The sequence below is a fragment of the Canis aureus genome, chromosome 3, assembly GCF_053574225.1.
Source record: "Canis aureus isolate CA01 chromosome 3, VMU_Caureus_v.1.0, whole genome shotgun sequence".
NCBI classification, from domain to species: domain Eukaryota; kingdom Metazoa; phylum Chordata; class Mammalia; order Carnivora; family Canidae; genus Canis; species Canis aureus.
In genome coordinates, this window is record NC_135613.1 from 83,343,106 (window position 1) to 83,356,020 (window position 12,915).

General features: G+C 50.1%; 1 protein-coding gene across 5 annotated transcripts in view; it reads left to right on the plus strand.

Moving 5' to 3' along the window:
• FLI1 (Fli-1 proto-oncogene, ETS transcription factor) overlaps window positions 1-12,915 on the plus strand; it is a 122,624-nt gene that overhangs the window by 84,321 nt on the left and 25,388 nt on the right. For all 5 annotated transcript variants that reach the window (XM_077894154.1, XM_077894156.1, XM_077894152.1 and 2 more), the window contains 2 exons: window positions 85-288; window positions 8,753-8,818. In XM_077894154.1, the coding sequence (XP_077750280.1) occupies window positions 85-288; window positions 8,753-8,818 (270 nt within the window). The remainder of the gene's footprint in view (window positions 1-84; window positions 289-8,752; window positions 8,819-12,915) is intronic.

A 12,915-nucleotide genomic window follows, 5' to 3' on the forward strand; every position in this document is an offset into this window, starting at 1 on the left:
AGAGAGGGTCTCCCTGGCCCTCCTGAAGTGGGGGGGCCCTCCCCGGCCAGCCGAGCCCAGGCTAACAGGTCCTCTCCTCTGCAGACCCCACGCTGTGGACTCAGGAGCACGTGCGGCAGTGGCTGGAGTGGGCCATCAAGGAGTACGGCCTGATGGAGATCGACACGTCCTTTTTCCAAAACATGGATGGCAAAGAACTGTGCAAAATGAACAAGGAGGACTTCCTCCGAGCCACCTCCCTCTACAACACCGAAGTGCTGCTGTCACATCTCAGTTATCTCAGGGAAAGTAAGTGTCCTGTCTGGGTCTGGGCCAGGGCGCCCCGCTGCCCCCCCCCACTACCCCACCCCCCGGGGGTGGGCGAAGACTCTATGAAGCCACCCCAAATGAAGACTGATTTCTCAAGGAGCCAATCCAGGAAGAGGAACCTGGTTCTCCCCACCCCCCCACCCCCTGACCCTACCTCCTACCCCACCCCACCTCCACCCCCTGCGGTCACGTTGGCTGGGTAGATGCTGCAAGAGCCCCACGTCAGGGCCCGTGGGGTTGCCAAGGTCACCTTGGCTCCAACAGACCCCGAAAGGGGGCTGACCCAGTCCCGTAGTGTCAAAGGAAGCACTGTGAGCAAGGAGCGGTGACCCAGTGGGGTCTGCCAGAAAGTAGTCACACTGTTTCCATGAGAACCCCTTTCCAGAAAGTGCCTTGCCCTGTAATTATAAATAGTTGGATACCCTGGCCGGTATTCTCCTGTGCCATGATTTCAGGCTCCTCCAGTAAACTCTAGATCCATGGATTTAGGATATAAGGTTGTGAAAATTGACACATTCACTTCCTCTTATCCTTGGGGTCACTCTGGCACACCCGAACCCCACCTTTGCTGGCTGCCAGCCGCACACCCTTGGGAGCCAAACATGGAGAGCAGCAGATGCTCCAGGTGTGCGAGGGCGTCTTGAGCTCTGTCTTCTGGCACAACGACGAGGAACAGAGCTTTGGAAAGGGAGATTTTATGAGCGAACGTATGTGTATCCGACATGAGAGCGCTCAGGCTGCAAGCTCCCGTCGATTTCATATGAATTTCATTTGATACTAAACATACGCGGAGATAGGAACAGAATGTGTTCAGGCATGCAAGAAGCTCAGCCCTGACGCTTCAGCAGAAATCCAGGCCCGGTGGTCCTGCGGGGACCCCAAGTATTGAAGGATTTGTCTGTGGCCAGAAAAGATGGTACTGTGATCGGAGTCGAAGCAACAGGGAAGCAGATGTGGGCTCTTCCTACAAGGGAGTTTTCTGCAGTCAGCCCTGAGCTGGGGGAGACCAGCGACCCCGACCTGCGGAGTGTCTGCTGTCCGTAGTTGAGGCTGCCTGGCGGCCTGGCGTCTTGCAGGAGTTAGGCTTTGGAATGAAGGAGCTTGATGACTTTTAAAAAATATTTTATTTATTCATTCATGAGAGACACAGAGAGAGAGGCAGAGACACAGGCAGAGGGAGAAGCAGGCTCCATGCAGGGAGCCCGATGTGGGACTCGATCCCAGGACTCCAGGATCATGCCCTGAGCCAAAGGCAGACGCTCAACCGCTGAGCCACCCGGGCGTCCCAGCTTGATGATTTTAAAGCCCCTTCCAAATTGAGGTCTTTGGATGCTACCTATGGGCTTCTTTTCCTGGTCTCCTGGGCTCTGGGTTGGTGAATTCTTCATTTGCTCCCCATCGCCCAGTGGGTCTTCAAACTCACCCTCTGTGTAACCTTCCGTCTCCTTCTACAACAGTGCACGACCTGGGAGCAACACTCACTGGCTGTAACATTTAAAAATTTTCAAAATGCCTTTTGGAAGTTTCCACTGGTGCCTCCGGGCTCTCTGGTCATCTCTCCGAGGCGTCTGGTAACCAGCGAGAGTGTGGATGATGCAGTATATGTTAACACCAGAGCAGTTACCTCATGTCTGAGTCTTGCTGCAACATGAGGTCAGCCCAAGAAACAACAAGTTCAGAAAAGGGGGTGATTCTCTACCCGATTTTTCCTGAGCTCCGGAGAATTAACATTTTCTAATGATCTGTAGTTCTCAGCGTTTAACGGTTTATGGATTTTTTTTTTTTAAGTTTCTTTGCACAGAGTCCTCCAGCGATGCTTGCCAGGCAGGGCAGGGGGTGGGAGTGAGAAGCAGAGACCGGCCTAGCAGGAATGCCAGTGGAGCCTACCTTTCTGCTCCTTCAGGCATCATATGGTGGAGGTCCAGAAGTCATTGGCACCTTTACTTCCTTTGTGGGGGAAGAGGGGCACAGCAGTAACATGGACAGCGTTTCCGAACTCTTTCCAATAATTTGGGGTTCCATGACAGATACCTTTGTTGGGGAAATGGTCAAGCACATTCTGACTTGATGTTGGGGGGGTGGTAGCCCATTCATGCTATGTGACTCCCCAGGCCTGCTTTCTGGCAGGTCCATAAACAACCCAGGTCCCACTAGGATTTCCTGCCATAAAAGAACCCAAGCCACAGACCCTGAAGCAAGACTATCTGTCACCTGCCCCAAAGGCCTAGTCATTTGACATGGTGGGTCCTGGTAACCACGACGGATGAGCACAGATAACCAAGGAGCAAAGGACTGAGCAGGTCATGAGACAGCGGAGGCCAGAGTGTTGGTATTTTGGGAGTACAGGTAGCAGGGCAAGAAAAAGTGTGCATGACTCCCTTCTTTCTTTCCTTTTTTTAAAAGAGTTTATTCATTCATGAGAGACACAGAGAGAGAGAGAGAGAGAGAGAGAGAGAGAGAGGCAGAGACCCAGGCAGAGGGAGAAGCCGGCTCTCGCAGGGAGCCCAATGTGGGACTTGATCCCAGGACCCTGGGATCACACCCTGGGCTCAAGGAAGGCGCTAAACCGCTGAGCGCTGAACCGTCCAGGGATCCCTCCCTTCTTTCTTTTAAAGGATATTTGTAGATATCAAGGAAGATGCCCCCCAGGGCAAGAAGCTTCCAGAAAGGAGCTTCATAATAGAGCAAATTTCCAGAGTGGAAAGGAGATGGAACAAATATTTGTTCCATCTGCATATTTGTTAGGATGTCGAGTGAAACAGCTAAATATAAAGCACTGGGTGCATTGATATAAAAACCATGCTTACCTGCAGAAGCAAAAATTAAAATACTATACAAAGGTTCAAAAAAACTTGCCCCAACATAGTATTGTAATCGTCTAAGGGCCTTTTGAGGAATCTAGACTTAAAATGATCCACTTTCATGGGAAAAAAAAAATTGGTTCATGCTTCTTTTCAACTGGTGTCTAGCTTCAGACGGTGGCCTCTGGGACCCTCTGTGTTGGGTGGCGGGTGGTCGGCTGAGACCCCTTCCCCGGGGGTCACGTGCCCGGTGACTGTCTGCTCTCAAGATGGCTGAGAACTCCCTGGTGCCGACCAACATGCCTTCAGACGCTTTATTGTTTTTCCAGACTTACTTCCAGCGGATGTTTTGTGCTGAGGCAGGGAGGCCAGGGCTTTGGGGACAGAGGCTGGGGCAGCTAAGTTGAGGCAGGGGAAAGGGGAGCTAATTCCTTGTGCTCTGGCATCTGTCCTTTTGTTGACGAGGGGGTTGGGGTTCAGCCTTGTCCACTTGGGCAAGAGGTGAGAGGAAGGGAGCTGAGCTCCCCGACACGGAGGAGGGCCGTAGGGCTGCAAAGTCAACAGAAGGACATCGGAGGCCCTCTCATTTAGCTGGAAGTCAGAAGATCTCCAGTTAGTCGGGTCACTCCAAAGTATCTGATCTTTCTGGACTTTGGTAGAAAAAAAGAAAACCTTTGTAGGACAGGAAGCTCGGGCGTCAAATTCACACGTTCACAAAAGGTGCTTGAGTACTGATCCTGGTTGTCTGGGAGGCCAGCTATACCTTTACATGTTAGAACACCAGCCTTACATCTTAAGGTGTTATTCCCCAGGGTGGAGAAGACGTAGCAATGCCCTGAGCGCCTCGAGGCCCTGTCTGATGGCCTGACATGTTGGGGTATCTCTGGCCTGACATGTTGGGGTATCTCTGGCCTGCCTGGAGGCGCGTGCTCTCCATACCTGGCTCCTGAGCTGTCCCAGATGGAGCGGGCGGGCGGGGAGGAGGGCACGGCCTCTGTAACTTCGCCCTCACCGGAAAGGGGAGGAGGATGGTGAGGACGGCCTTGGGGGAGGATGCTCATGGTAAGTGGGACCCCAGGGCTCAGGGGTGCAGCTCCCCAGGTGCCATTGGCTGTACATGGACAGGACGCCCCCTTGTGGACGTCACCTGGGCCACTCTGCGTAATGCCCATTTTAAAGCCAAAGCAACTGAGGTCTGGAGGCTTTGGGAACGGGTTCAGAGGCGGACAGCGGAGGGGGAGGCTGGTAGCGGAGGCCCAGGCCTGCCAGGCCCCGGTCCGCAGCCCGTGCTCTCTCCTTCAGAACGAGCCCCGCTCCCTGGGGCTCCCGTGCGGAGGGCCAGGCCCCTCTCCCCACTGCATTTTCTGTTTTCCTTTGCACCAAGAGATAAATGCTTTCCGAAACTTCCCCGTGGCCTCCTGGAACGAGGCAGATTAAAGCCAAACCTATCGCCACACTCACCCTGTCCCCCTCTCTTCCCGGCGCCACCCCACACCCCGGCCGCCCGCGGCCCTGCCAGTATCTGCGCCAGGCACACCCCGCCTGGCAGGGGCTGAGGGAAATGAGATTGAGCCACCCCTGGGCTCGGTGGGGACCTCCCCGCTGGCCTCAGAGGAAGTGACAGCCGCCCGGCTGGCAGTACAGACTCGGAGCCGCTGGGGGGAGTTTGGGGTTTCTGGGAGCCCAGGAGGTCCTGGGCTTGGGGTGGCCAGAGGCAGGGGGAGGAAAAGGAGTCCCTTTTCATTCGACAAAAAGTCTGTCGTGCCCTGTGTGTGTTTCTGAGTCTGACCGTGAGAAATGACAGAGAAACCGTGTTTTTGCATCACAGTGGCACAGGACAAAGAAATAAAGTGTGTGACAGGGAGACTGCAGGAAAGGTATCTATCTTGATTCCCATTTTTAATTTAAGCTTAATGGAAAACACATTCTGCGTCCTGTGGCCTCCCCCCCGCCCAGCCTCAGATGCCTGGGCAAAGGTGATGGGTCCTGGCAATTAAGCTGGTGAAGTATTATCCCTTCCAGGCCGGGGTCTGACCAGCAAGAGAGAACAGGGTTCAGACACAACAAAAGGCCAGATTTCCCCTGGACCCCGCAGTCAGCCAAGCCTGTTGGGAGGACATGGGGCCTTCCTTCCCTGCCCCCTCCTCCCACCTGCTGGGCACTTCAGCCCAGAGAAAGGGGACCCACAACCGCAGGCTGCGAGGCAGGAGACAAAGGCCTTGGCACCGGCCCCCAGACCCTTGTCTCCCCCGCTCCAGGTGTCTCAGATGAGGAGCAGGTTGGGTTGGGGGACACGGAGCTGAAGAAAGCCCCATTGTTGGGGCCCTACCTCACACCTGCAAAGCTTCACTCTATTCATTTCCATCTTCTTTCACATCCCTCGTACGACATCCTGTGACGGATGGGCTCAGAGACGGAAAATGATTTTTTTCTTCCCTCGTGCTTTCATTTGGGGGCGGGGGCACCGCATTCTCAGCAGCGCCACCGTGTGCTTCTCGGGGGCCCCGAACTGGCGGATGTACATATATGCCTGCACACGTGCCTTAAGCACAGTAAATAAGCAAGTAAATACACATTTTAATGGAAGGATACAGAATCAAGCAAAACCACGAATGCACGACTCCAGGAATTATCTACAAAGGGAATCGGCTCACTTATATAAGCACCTGCAGCTCAAGGTCAAGGGGGAGACCAGAAGCCCCCTCGAACCCTTTCCCTGTCGCCTCCCCTTCATCCTCCTCAAAGGTAACCACCATCCCGATTCCCAACACCATACATGAGTTTTGTCTGTGTCTCAGATTTAGCCCGAAAGGCTGCGGCGTCTGCCGGCCTGAGCCCAGGTTCCGTACACAGGATGGGACTCCAGCCTCCCGGGCTTTCTGGCTGTGTGACCCTGAGCCAATCCCTTGACTTCTCTGAAGCCTGATGTTCTCATCTATCAAAGGAGAAGCACGGATACTGGCTCGTGCGAGGATGGAGCGAGGGACTAGACGTGAAGGGCCTGGGGCCTACTGCAGGCAGTGTGGGCTTCCCTCCTGCCATCACGGCCTGGTCGCGGGGACGGGACGGGGTCCGGGAAGATTAGGAGCTCACATCAGCCCCACACAGGGGCCTGAAAGCAGGAGAAAAAAAATCCAGAGCAGGAGGCCAGGCCCCAGGAAGGACCTCCTTGGTATCAGAACAAACTCCCATAAGAAGAGCGTGTGCGGTGCCATCCTCTGCAGCCTGAAGAACTTGTCACATGAAAGTTGGGACAGGAGAAGGGGATATCGGTCCCTGGGGAGGGAGGCCAGATGCCCCCGAGCCAGCCCCTCCTTCCAGGACTGAAACTTGAACCGGGAACGGTCTTCGGGGCAAAATCCTTTTCCTAGGTTACCATGAAATATGTATTTCATGCAAGCTTTGCAGGGGTCAAACGACCCTTTCTCTTGGCTTTCTGGGAGTTTCCTGTGGAATTCATATGTGCCCAGAGAAGAACTTTCAGCAAGGGGAAAATTTAATAAATGTGGTTTATCTAAGCTTCGTGCTCTCAGCTAAATCTGCACTAATGACTCAAGCAGTTTGCTCCTCTGAGACCATCATTTTTCTTTATTTGCTCCAGCCGTGAGGTTTCAGCCTGAGGGAGGGAATGTCGGGGACAGAGAGGCAGACATTCTTGGTCTTACTCCTGAGACTTTTTTTTTTTTTTCTATTCCCTTGGAACGTTTGGTTCCATTTCTTAACCTCCTTTCAGTCATGGAGGATTATTTCTTATTGCAGCAGAACCCATTCATAACTCCAGGTCCAGAGGACAAGGTGAGCCACTCAGCAGGCTCTTTTACAAAGGGTTTAATGTCTGTCATTGTGGTGTCTGTGGGAGAAGGGAGTAAAAATAATAATGATAACAGCTCAACACTCACTAGCAACCCGGGATCTTTTGTGAGCACTTGACGCGTAGTATTTTATTCAATCCTCGCAACACCCGTGTTAAGTAGATGTTATTATTAGCCTCTTTTTATATATAGAAGGAGCCTGTGGCTTAGCGAGACGAGGTAAACTGAGGAAAGTCACAAAGCTGGTAAGTGGGAAGAGGCCAGTCTAACCGCCAATTCTCGTTTGCAAAACGACTCTATTGAAATGAGGTTATCCCAGCCTCACCTGGTCCTTGATACTGTTGAGAGCAGACTAACCAACCAGATGCATCTGGTTCTCAGGCTGCGACATGCATGTGACTGTCTCATTTCTCAAGTGGTGTGTGCACCCATCCACGCTTTGGTGTGCTGGGCTCTCAACACCGCCTTCCCCCCTCCTCTTCTTTGTTTGGAGCTGTTTCAGGCCTAGCTGGCCTGAAGTCATAGGTGCTGGGCAGCTGGGTGATTCTTATAAAATTCTCTCCCTCATCGTCTGGCCTGGAAGGGCACACATTTTCTCCGAGGCACACAACCAAACGCCCACAGCTGGGTGAGGCAGCAGCTCCACTCCGGTATCCCTGCCACGACTGGAGGCTAAAAATAGGAGCGTCTGACAGCCCGTCCCCGGTCCTCAGCCCTGGCACCCAAGTCCGCCACCCGTCTGCACAGAGAAGGGAAACTTTTCAAAGGCTTCCCTAGCCTTGAACCCCCAGGGCGGGCTTATGTTGTCCTCTGTGAAAGCGTATCCCAGACTCTCAAGGAGAATTGCAAAGCTGCCTACATTTTACAAAATAAAACTCCTGGATTCTTTTGAAACTAAGGGACAAGCTTCGTTTGAGGGGAAAGGGGGAATTTTTACATGCAACAGAAAAAAAAAAAAAATCATCCCTGAAAATTCCTAGACTAGAGCCTGGTATGAGAAGTCACACATTCAGGTTTAATTTTAAGAGATTGTCTAGCAGCGCTCTGCGGTGACAGAAAATTCAGTGTACCGTGCCTCACGGTCAGGTGTATGGTCTTAGACAGTTGCAAAGGAAGACAAGAGTCACGACTGGAACTCCTGTCACCTCCACCCCTCCCCTCCACTGACAATGAGGAACATCCAAGCATCTTACCCACCAGCAAAAGGACAGGTCCATAAATCCACAGGATATCCTAGCAGGCAGGAGTCGTGCTGCTTCTCCTCCGGGGTGTGGCAAGACTGCAGACTGCAGGCCAAATCTGGCCCAAATCTGGCCAACTCTGGCCCATGGGCAAAACAAAACAAAAACAAAAAAGAATGTGCAACAGAGACTGTATTTAACCCACAAAGCCTAAAATATTTACTATCTGGTCTTTATAGGAAAAGCTTGCCAACTCCTGCCGTAGTTTAACTCCTTCCTTTTTCTGCTGAAGAAACCCAAATCTAGACTTAACCCCTGAACACATGGGGCCATTCCCAGTCCTGTGCTCCTGCCGTGACATGGCGTGGACACCCAAGAACTTCAGAGTCATAAACGTGCCAGCTGGGGAGGGCTGTGCGTGTCCCACCCACCCACAAGCATTCTGTCCTAACCTGCTCTGATGGGAACTCCAGGAATCAAATACATTCCCCCCAAGACGGGTGCCATTAACTCTCCATTTCTCTCAAGGAGCCATATGGCCCTCTGCTCTACCCCCATCTCTTCCCTCCCCATTCCCGTCTCATCCCATCTTCTACTCTCGATCTCAGAAGAACACCTTATTAAAACCTGCTTCTGCTTTGCCTTCCAGGTTCACTGTTGGCCTATAACACAACCTCCCACACAGACCAATCCTCACGACTGAGCGTCAAAGAAGGTGAGTTCCTTCTCTCATGCATTTTCTTCTGTACCAGGCTTGGCACCCTTCCGTGCAAATCTGTGCACCATGAACCTTAAAAATAAAACGTGGTTGTTTTACCAGCAAAAATGGGTTTATTTGAGAAGAGCAGAGAATAACAATGCAGGATAAACAAGTGATGGCAAAACCATAGGTCAGGCCAGCAAACAAAGGAGAGGGACATTATTTTGTGGAGAAGCTGGAGGAAGTTGGGAGGAGTCATGTTGAATGGAAGTCCATTAGAGAAAGTTAAGAGGTCAGGGTGATGACTGTCTCATCGGCTGAGGCACAGGGGTAGCGGATCTCTTATAAGAGATGCAGTGTACGTCCTTCCCTGTTGGGGCCTGTAATGGATGATTCTTTCCTGTTGGAGACTGTTCTGCTGTGGTAGGTAGTGGACACATCTGTTGAAGTCTGTAAATGACAGTTCTTCTTGCAACTGACATCTTGAGAGACACTAGCCTGCCCTCTGGGTTCCCTCTCTGGCCTCCTAACTCACTGAGGTTTCCCTTTGTTCATTTTCAAGCGCCAAATCTCTTGTTTTTTTTTCTAGCACACAAGGCAAGAAGCCAAAGCTTATCCCACTTGCACTAGCAGCAAACATAGAGCAAGGTCCTTAAAGATCTTGTAATAATATCAAAGATGGGACTTGAAGTAGGTACACCATGGAATAAATGGGGTTGCTCTCCGAGCCTTTCGAAGCTGGAAGTCAGGGCTTTCCTCTGCTGAAGATAATAAAATTTTTAAGGATTTTTAAAGGATTCTTGCAATGCCACATTTTAAGCGCTTTTTTTGCCCCCTCACAAATTTTAACAATGCCAGTTCATTTTTAAAGTGGTGATTTGGGGATTTGGTCGCATTGGTTTGGTTTGGTTGAGAGAGACAGAAAACAACCTCAACAAATGATTTTCTGCCAGTGAGGATTTCATTGTAATAGCATTTCTCAGTGTCTTATTTATGGAACATCGTGAGGATTTATTGCTCCAGATACTGTGTTAGATTTAGACAAGTGAATAATTCATGGTACCTGGTTTAAAGGAGAAAAAAAAAATAAGTGAAAAAAATCTGCCCAAGGCCAAAAAAAAAAAAAAAAATTCCATGGAAGAGGGGAATTTTGAGTGGAGGCTTAAAAAATGAATAGGAGTATGGCATCGATGCCCACCTCCTTGGCTCTCTACTTCACTACTTTTTCTTTAGCATATATCTGCTCTACTACAGGATGAATGAGGGCGGAAGTTCTCCGTACAGGGGGCATGTAGCGTAGCACGGCCTAAGATTTCAGAGAAACTTAAAGCTTTTCCAAGGGAAGAGCCTTAGAGACCATTTGATTAAGAATCCTCACGGGTTATGAAGAAGGCAGACCCAAAACACCTGGGTGTCTTGGCCACCATCACACCTTTGAGCACGTAGGATGTTGTGTTTGCTGTTAACAATTTATAATCAGACGATGACCAGAAGATGTAGTAGAGGAAATATACGACATGATGAATCTGCTTTTAAACTTTTGTGGTTTTGTTTGCTTCCTCTCCCCGCTCCCCCACCCCTGCCCCCTGGGTCGGTCCTACTTAGGCCACCGTTTTCCCTCCCAAATCAGTTTTTTTTTTTCTTTTGGATTTCGCCGTGAAAACTAAAGTTCTATTGACCCATCCTACAGTCCAACCCACGCTTTACTTGCTGACCTATTTGACACCATGTTGCAGACATCTATCGTAGAGAAAATGTACTATAGTGACAAACATTAGAAGATGCCCTGGAAGTCAGGGCATCTTTGGCTTAGTTTGGGAAAATCACTTGATGCCCTGAATCTTTGTTTCCTGTCAAATAAAAAGGACTGAACTGCATCAACAGGAGTCAAGCCCTGACTCTTGAGCTCTTGGCTTTTAGAGAGAATGTCCTAGAGCCACAGGCGAAGCTCTGACTTCATTCAGGGCCGCCCTGCTTTGATCTGGTTTATTTATTGAACGAATTTCATTCGCAGAAAGGGATCCAGTTCTTGGAAGGAAGGGGGCAAGAGGAGAGGAAGGAGGAAGGGATGGAAAAGAGATGCAAGGCGATCCTTCCAAGTTCCTTTAGTTCTACAGGCCAAAGCCTGCTGGAGACCGGTGAGGCTCTGCTCTGGGGCAGAGCCAATGAGAGAATATTTGATATTGGGCTTAAAATACAGATCGTCATTTAGAAGCAAGTCTGAGTTGAACCGCGTTGATAAGCAACTCATTACTCGTCCAGGGGTCTTAGCTTTCAGCCTCTCTCCTCTACCTACCATACGGCATTTCCTTCCCTTGGCCCTTTTGTGTGCAGGCGGCCGTGCATTTGTAATGCCACCGGGCTTATTCAGGCTTATTGCAGGAATAACTCGCTCTTGCTGGGCAACAACCCCTTTTCTGAAATAAATTAACTGTAGTATCCAGGCAAACGCACGCTGCCAGGACCTCATTCAGGTGGTGCCGGGGCATTTGTCTCCCAACATCGGTCCTGGCCTCCGGAGACCATTAAGTCTGTGCTTTGCAGGTGCATCTTTTGTCCCCAGCAAAGCTTTCCACTTGAGCTGTCTTGCTTCTGTGTTGCCTCCCCCCTTGTGAGGTGGACTGAATCTGTCTGAAAGGCCCATCATCCACAAAACAAAGTGCATTAGCAAGACAAAGCTAATCAGGCTTCTCCCTCCTTCCTTTTCACCCTCCTCCCCATTTCTCTCCCTCTCTCCCTCTCTCTCACACACACATGCATGCTTTTTCTCTAATAGCTAGCTTTATTACTTAAAATATTAAATGGAAAAATAAAGAGAAGACACCATACAACCTTGGCTCCATCTTGTTTGAATAAGACATACACTCAGCCCCACACAGCCCCAGAACCTCAAGAGCCCCGGAGCTCTGTGTGTGTGTGTGTGTGTGTGTGTGTGTGTGTGTGCATGTGTTGTGCTTCACAAAGGGCAGGTGCTGGCATCAAGCACAAAAGAAAGAAGGTGCTGGCATCAAGCACAAAGGAAAGAAGTTGAGGAGATGACGTCTATTACTACTTCTTCAATTCACTTATCAAATTAGAACGCCTTTCTTTGCTTTAAAATGGCATAATCACCCTTCCAGCTTGTCTCTTGAAAATGATTGCTCTCTGTAAAGGTTATTTGTGCCCAGGAAGTAAGACTTGATTTTAAAAATTAATTTATAACAGTCTTTAAGCCCCTTTAAATTAAGTATTCTATAGTCACGGCTTGGCCCCCATTAAAACAGTGGTGCTCTCTAGACCTTTACTTGCTGAGGTTAATGCACTTTTCAAAAATAAAGTAGGATGGAAGTGATTGTTCCCGGTTTACAATAGCAGCCACAACTGCCGTCTGGGTAGGATTTTGAAATGCCGTAGACACTTTCACATGCTTTGCCTCTGCTTTTGACCTGCAACATCTCTGAGAGGTAGCTAAGATCCTCTCCGGTTTGCAGACAGAAAAAGTGAAATTCAGCAATATTAAGTGGTTCACTGAAGAGCACACAGCTAGTCAACAGCATAGCAAAGGCTCAAAGCCGGGTTGTAGGATTCAAAATTTCCTTCCCTCAGATGGTCTCCCTAACAAATACGGCTCATTCCCTCCCGCTGGATTTCCATGCAGACAATATCTGGCCTAAATGTTGTTTCAGGAGAGAGTTGAAATTTTTCCCATTATTTTGCCCCAATTCATAATTTTCCCATCATCTCCATCCACACCTCCATCCTGTTCTCTTTTCCCAAAAATGACTTCATACGCAAGCCCTGCTTGGCACTACCTTCTGGTCTGAACTGCGCAGAGAATCACTGGGAGAGCTTTTAGAAAATACTAGTACCCTAAAACCAATATTGTACGACCCCATGCCTAGGACGGGATTCGAGTACACAGATCCATTAAGACGAAACACAGACCGGTGGTTACTGGGGCTGGGAGGAGGGACGGGCGGGGCAGCTGTCATTGAAGGGGTACAGAGTTTCAGTTTGGAAAGATGAAGAAGTTCCGACGGTGAGAGTTACACAAGGAACGTACTTAATGCCACTGAAATGTACACCAAAAAATAGTGAACGATGGTGAATTCCGTTGGGGATGTTTTATCATC